This window comes from Castanea sativa, chromosome 11 (assembly GCF_040712315.1).
Source record: "Castanea sativa cultivar Marrone di Chiusa Pesio chromosome 11, ASM4071231v1".
NCBI classification, from domain to species: domain Eukaryota; kingdom Viridiplantae; phylum Streptophyta; class Magnoliopsida; order Fagales; family Fagaceae; genus Castanea; species Castanea sativa.
Window position 1 is genome coordinate 55596617 of NC_134023.1, and position 7330 is coordinate 55603946.

The 7330-nt window shown below is 30.0% G+C and overlaps 1 protein-coding gene across 1 annotated transcript; it reads right to left on the reverse strand.

Moving 5' to 3' along the window:
- Positions 1 to 1411: 1411 nt before the first annotated feature.
- On the reverse strand, positions 1412 to 2792 carry LOC142618016 (putative F-box protein At4g22030). Its single transcript, XM_075790991.1, has one exon. The coding sequence runs from the start codon at positions 2754 to 2756 to the stop codon at positions 1506 to 1508; it is 1251 nt and encodes a 416-aa protein (XP_075647106.1). The 5' UTR covers positions 2757 to 2792; the 3' UTR covers positions 1412 to 1505.
- Between the last annotated feature and the right edge of the window lie 4538 nt (positions 2793 to 7330).

The window sequence follows — 7330 nt, forward strand, 5'->3', positions numbered from 1 at the left end:
AATTAAGCAAAAAAAAAAAAGGAAATTTAATTAAAAAAAAAAAATCAGTTTAAGCCCCAATTAGTCCAAAATGAATTGAAAGGGACTGAATGGACCGAAGTTGGCCAAATGGATTGAAGTAAGCCGAATGAACCAAAGTGGAAAAACTGTACCAAAGTAGACTGGAGTGGAAAGACTGGACCGAAGTGGATAGAGGGGACCGAATGTACACAACTGGATTTAATTGGACCGAATTAGACCAAATGGCCCAAAATGGACTGAATTTAACCGAAATGCTTCGTTTATGTGGCACAAAAAGAGTGTAACGGTAATAGATGTTACATTTTAGATTTTAGAAATTATTGTTATTTTTAAGAATTAATGTACTAAAATTTGTACTAACTACAATTATAGTTATATCATATCGTATCGTGAATTATATCATATCGTGAATTGATTTTTTATTTTTTCATATCGTGTATTATATCATATCGTGTATTGTAAGATACAAAAACACTTTATAAAATTTATAAAAAATTATGGATATACATATATAAAGGGTATATTCATTATAAATTTTGAATATATTTAGCTAGTAACTAATTTATTCATCACATATGTAATAATATTTAATAAGCAAACTAAATAAATCAAATTAGCACGTGTTTATAACATACACATTCAAAATTTTTAAACTCAAAAGTGATAATATATATTACAAATGACCCAAAAATTTATTTATTTTCATCATAGTCCAAAATTTGTAAAAGAAAGAGAGGGGAAAAAAACTTATACATATGTTATTTTATTAGGTTGAATTAAGTAACCTAATAATTTTTTGTTTAAAACAAGTCTAACAACTTGTTAGATTCAAATAAAAGTACAAATTTTAATTAAAAATCTCATTTTAAAGCATTTGTCTATGTATCGTACGATACGTACGATTTTATGATACGATATGATTCATACAATACACACGATGTATTGTACAATGTATGAGCACTTATGATATGCCGATACAACATGAAACTTTTTACATACAATACGTATTGTACGATATGTATCGCGTATCGTACGATACTAACAACTATGACTACAATATCATTGAAAAATAATTAGTAAATTGTTTATTATATTGTTGATGTGAAACTAATCAATCATATCACTTTGAAAATTTTTAGTTAGTAAATAATATCATTTTACTATTAAAAAATTAAATGAAAATATTTATAAAACGCATTATTTGAAATATTTTATTGTTTGATTAATATTAATTTTAAAAAAAATTAAGTGACCTTTCTTTTTTTTAAGAATCGTGCTTAAATGACTTCATGTACTAATATATTTGGACAAAATAATTAAATTAACTCATTTAATACAAGCCTTTGCAAACTTAATAGAAACAAAATTTGTGTTTGTATTGTATGTTATATTGTTATACAAAGAGTACAATCGTTAAAAAGAATCAAAGTTAGCCCATTTCAATGTTCCCTAATCATAAAAAAATCTTGTTGTCAATGCTAAAATTAGAAAAGCTTGCTTGCAAATTCATCAATTGAAGTTCCCTCTCTTCGGGAATAAGCAGATTTTCGTGCAAGTTCTTTTAGCTGTGACAAGCTTCTTCCAAACTTCAAGGCTACCTTCATCTCAAACAACTCCCCGTTTTCTCTTTTTTCCAAATCACTTTCTTCAAGTGTGCCTTCAATTGATTCTTCCAATAGGTGAAAGAAGCCAGCAGAGTTTCTATACATCTCAAACACCATTCCAACTTGTCCACCATGCTCAAAAGCATTAACAGCACTTCCTAATGCCCCAGCAGCCACTGCTATTATCGCTGCCCATGATCCATTACCCACAAAAGTGGAACCTATGGCAGCAATGCCAGTGAGTAATGGGCCTGAGATAGCTAAAATCCTGTTGATCTTCAACACCAAGTTGCCTAGCCTTACATAGTCTTCAATGTCTTTTCTCTTCACCACGTCAATAATATCTCTCATTTCAACTTCCAGCTCCTCACTCCAACCATTCTTCGCCATCTTCTGAAATTTACCTTCTTGTGCTTTGGTTTTGTTCTGGGATTGTTTTGAAGGCCACCAAACAGCAGGTTCAAATTTTGAAGGAAACTTTTCTAGCATTGATCCGAGCAAGGGAAGTGGGAAGGCTTTATCAAGAGCCAAGACCTTTTCCATCACAATTTTCACATCCTCTTGAGTTGGAGTGCCGAGAGTAAGGATAGTTTGGATTTGGCTATGGAGTTGTTTGAACAATCTTGTAGCATTATGTTGTTCCTCAGCAAGTTGTGAGGGCTGAATTTTGTTCATTATAAGCAACAATCCTGTGGCTGCAGAGTACAATAGAGCGGACGATAATTTCGAAGCCAATAGAGGCATTCCCGCAACTGCAATAGCTCCAACACCAGTTAAGGTTGCAGCAGCAAGAGTTATCATGTTGATGGAGTTCAAAAGAAGGGTGTTCCAATTGTCACGTTGCTTTCCAATGTTATTGTGCATTTCTACCCTGTCAGCTACAGCTTCCAATAGAGCATAGAGTTGGGTATTTGCAATACTAGTGGAGTTGTATGATTCAACATCAATTGGTTTTGTCATTGGGACTGTGTTTGTAAACCCAGCCCTTTTGTTCAATTCCTCAACCACAATTCTTGTTGGAATTTTTGGAACTGACAAAGGGACTCTTGGATGTTTTGGGAGAGGAATGGTAGCACTGACTTTCTTTGAAGAGGAAGAGAATATGAGAGGTGAAGCTTGTAAGGAGGCCATTTGATTGAGGTTGTCTATTTGGTTCTTTTCTTTGTCTTTGAAGGGTGACGGACGGGTTGAGATTGGAGGTAAATAGGTTTGTGGAGTCTTATATATATACCACCATAACATCACTGATAAGAAGGGGTCAAGTCAGATGTGGAAAATATTGACTGGTAACTGTCTTGACTGAGCCTAATATTGGCTGACCCATTCCCTCTTCAAAGTTGGTTCCTTACTTTTATTGCAACATGCAATTTGACAAAGGTTTTGAGGTCAATAACTTATATATCTACAAGTCAGAACAGAAATGTCACTAGAACTACTGTAATTTTTGAGACCAAATATGAGCATCCTCTTCTTTTCATTGAAATAGGGGACGTCTATTTCACGGTTAAGAGTTTATTTTCAAAATATAACTAATCATTAATTCATTTTATTTATAAAAAATTTGAAAAAAAATTATTTGTGATATATACTTAATTTATAAATATTAAAAAAAAATAATAATCTCTTTTTTTTTACATATTTAATTTTAAGTCAATATCTAGCTTTATAAATAAATCTGTCTACTATTTTCGAAATGTCTATATATATATATATATATATATATAGGTTTTACAAATGAGTGCTTTCAATTACTTCAAAATCTACTAACTTCAAAAATGCTTGATGCTTGAACTTCAATGTTCATTTATTCAAATGGTAATGTCAGGGCAAGACACATTACCATTTGAATGACTTTATATGGTCTTTCAAGAGGGGACACCATAGGTTGAAATTTCCTAAAAAAAAAAAATGATAATGTCACGAATTAGTGGGGACAATTTATAGATGTGCATCTCATTTCTAACACTAGAGTATTCATATCAGCTCGTACAAAAATTTATGTATATTTTAAAATAAGATCTTACTTTTTCTATTTTACATACTAATTTTTCAAAACACTCACATTAGAGTGTCTATTTTACATTACATTTTATTAAAATATCAAATTTTCTTGATTTTTAAAATTGTTTATCTTTATTCACACACACCAACCATTATGACTCTATATGGCTCCATTTAGTGTTTTCAAATGTTTGATATGGTTTAATTTGATGAACAAGAGCAACAAATTATGGTCCTTCAGCATGGGTTGAGGCGGAGTTGCAAATACATATTTTGCTTTGTATGATTTTAAGTTACATTCACATCGTTCCATAATTTTATTCTAGATTATTCTTTTGTCAATTCCACCGTTTTTTCTCATATTTTTCATATTATTATTATATATCATTCAAATGTCATTTACTTTTTAATCTAAAAGTGCATGGGTTAAACTTATTTAAAACAAGTAAATTATTAATAATTTATAGATGGAATGATTTTTTTAATCACTAAATTATCTTGGTATTTGATGACCATGATGGATATTGGGAAAAAAAAAAAAAAAAAAAAACCTAAGCTAGCAGTAAGTTCAGCAAAGTTATTAGCCAATATATAGAAATTTGATAGTGTAAGTTAGGCGATGTAATTGAACATAGCCTATCATTTAATTGGTAAATTTACCAATTATGACTAATAAAAATCATTGTGTAATTTAGGTTTAAAGACATGTCTACCAACACAACTGCACACCCTTGGTGCGATGGTCACTCCACAAGTATAAGTGTTTGTGGGGTGTGGGGGGCAAGGGTTAGGGTTCAAGTCTTCAAGAAGGAGATTCACACACATATACACTTAGATTAAGCTAGAGTAGAATTCTATCTTATATATATAAATAAATAAATAAATAAATAAATAAATAAAAAGAAGACATGTCCACCAACAATGCTTAGTTCAAAGAAGTTCCTATGGGTATGCTCAATATATTTTTAATGAAAATACTTTTCATTTGATTTGAATAAAATTCGTTCTTTGAAAGATTTTCTTCTAATGTATTAATATATTCGATGCAATGACAAACAACCTATTTTGAAAAGATTTCTTCTCAAAAAAATATTTAGAAAAGATTAAGGTTGGTTCTTGAGAAGCTAAAAAGAGATTTTAAAACCTTTATATGACAGTGTATTGCAAATGGGAGATATATATATATATATATATATATATATATATATATATATATATATATATATATATAGCTTTCATCCCGTTCAGCAAAAATTATTTATAAAATTTTTGAAAAGTGATTAAAAAAATTGTACTTTAAAGAATTATAGTTTAAAAACTGCTTCACCAAATAGTCCGCATTGTCAACAATAAGTTATATGCTTTGTCGTGCAAAGTTTTACCCATTTAGAAGTGATATTATACATATTTACAAAATATATTAATTATATAAGTTTTGCAAATTAATATTTCAATTCTTAATCACAAAAAAAAAAAAAACGTTATTTCAAAAATTATTTATTATATTGTTAGGGTGACAATAGTCACATTTTTTTATGAGTTTGTAATATATATATTAAAAAATTGATTGTAGCTAGTCTTAGCATTTGGTGTTTCAGGAGGTTGTAGGGTATTTAAAATTTTTGGAAAAATTTGGAGTTAATTTGGTCACTTTTGTAATCTCAAGAATATTTTAGACATTTTGGTGTAACCTGGGGTTTGTTTGGTATTTCTTTGGTCTCAAAGATATTTTAGCCATTTTGTTTTTTATAATCCAGGGTATATCTTATGCTGTTGTGATTCGAAGGTTTCAAGGGCATTTTCATAATTTTTTTCATCCGTAGGGATAGGGGTTTTTTTTTATTATTATTTTTATAAATGTAATTAACGCTTAATTTAGCAAGTTCTATATAGTCGGAGGGATTTCATTAATTTCAGTGGAATTAGGGGGTTTTTTTTTTTTTTTTTTTTTTTTTTTTTTTTTTTTTTTTTAAAGCTTAGGGTACTATGATAATACAAATAAATATGTGGCAGATCACATTATTTTAATAAAATTCACGGGTCTTTACATAATTTTAAAAAGTTGGAGGTTGACAAGCATTTTTGCCACATTTTAGCCAGCTAAACCAAAGATTCATCTACATTAGGCTATGCAAAATTATGTAAGAATATAAGGTTACAGTAACTGTGGAAATTTATACTAGTACTATCAATTTTGCATTTAGTTTTTTATTCTTTCTTTATGTATTTCGAAGATGAAAGAAGAGAGTGGATGGTTGTTGTGTGTGAAAAAAGAGAAACAATTCAAAAATAAAGAAAAATTAATATTTCAATGAAATGCAGAGTAAAATAGTCAAAGAGATAATCTAATGTGGAGTGTTTTAAAAAAGTAAATATATAAAATAAATAAATAAAAAGTAAATTTTTATGCTAAAATATGCAGGAGGTGATGGAATGCTCTTAGGCTTCTATCTTAAACGGTTGATATGCTTTTGTTTAGGGGTCGGCTTTAAGGCTTGGGCCAAAAATTGGTTTCAGTTAGTGGCCTTATAACTTAAAGTCTTAAACTATTAATGGGCTTTTGTTTGGGTGTTTGATGCAAGTGTGTTTGGTTCAAAGTTTGGTTTGGTTTTAATATGTATGGGCTAAAAGGGAATTTTCAAACTGAAATGGGTTTTGGCGATGAACTAGACCACTCATGGGCTTGGTTTTTTAATATGGAATTAAATGACGTTGATATTGTGCCATGTTTGTGTGTATCTGTGTTGATGCGTTGTGCACAAGCGTATTATTCGCATATGGCAATACTCGTAGGGAAGGAAAAAGAATTCATCAGTGTTACATGCTTGATCAAAGAAGATGGGAGTAGTCTCTGTGTTGCTTGTTCTTATTGCCTAATTACACTTTGTTGCTTCTTTTCTATCTCTGTTCTTTTTTATTAGATCTTTCTTCTTTTTTGCATTATTGCATACCACCTTTCTCAATGTTATTGTCGTTGTCATGGTTAGCTTGACCGAACCACTAACCAGTTATGTATGAGTGCCAGTGGGGTTTTTTTTTTTTTTTTTTTTTTTTGCGATTTTCTAAGTCCATAGTGAGGGAATTATTGTGGTGGGTTAGTAGCAGCTCCAATAATTTTTTTTAGGGTGTTCTTTAAGAAACATAAATTACTCATATAGTTTGTCTTTTATAAACTATAATTTGTTGTATTGTTGTTTTATTAATTATAAAATTATCAATTGTTGTTTAACCTAACATAATTTAATTTATTTGTCTTTTGTAATGTATTGGTTAATTAAATTATTAATTATCATTATTTAGTTGCTTCATTATTTTTTTTTTTTTACTAACTACTAGCAGTCTAGCACACACTTCACTGTGCATTAGCACACACTAGTACACACCCCATGTGCATTATCCACGGCTCAACCCACTACCTAGTGCCTAACATAATTTAATTTTGTCTTTTATAATGTATTGGTGTCTGCCTCTGCATGCCTTTATTTCCCCAATTCAAATATCCCACCCCACAGCCCCATGACCCCATCCACCCCCCACTTAATAGACAAGAGTCAGATAAATTTACAATACACTAAAACAAAAACTCACCAACACACCAACTAATAAAGTCAAAAACAAGGGCAAATAATTATAAAGTAATAAAGTAAATCTGTAAAGACAAGCCAATTATAGTTCAAAGAGAGAGAGAGAAAATTAGATAAATA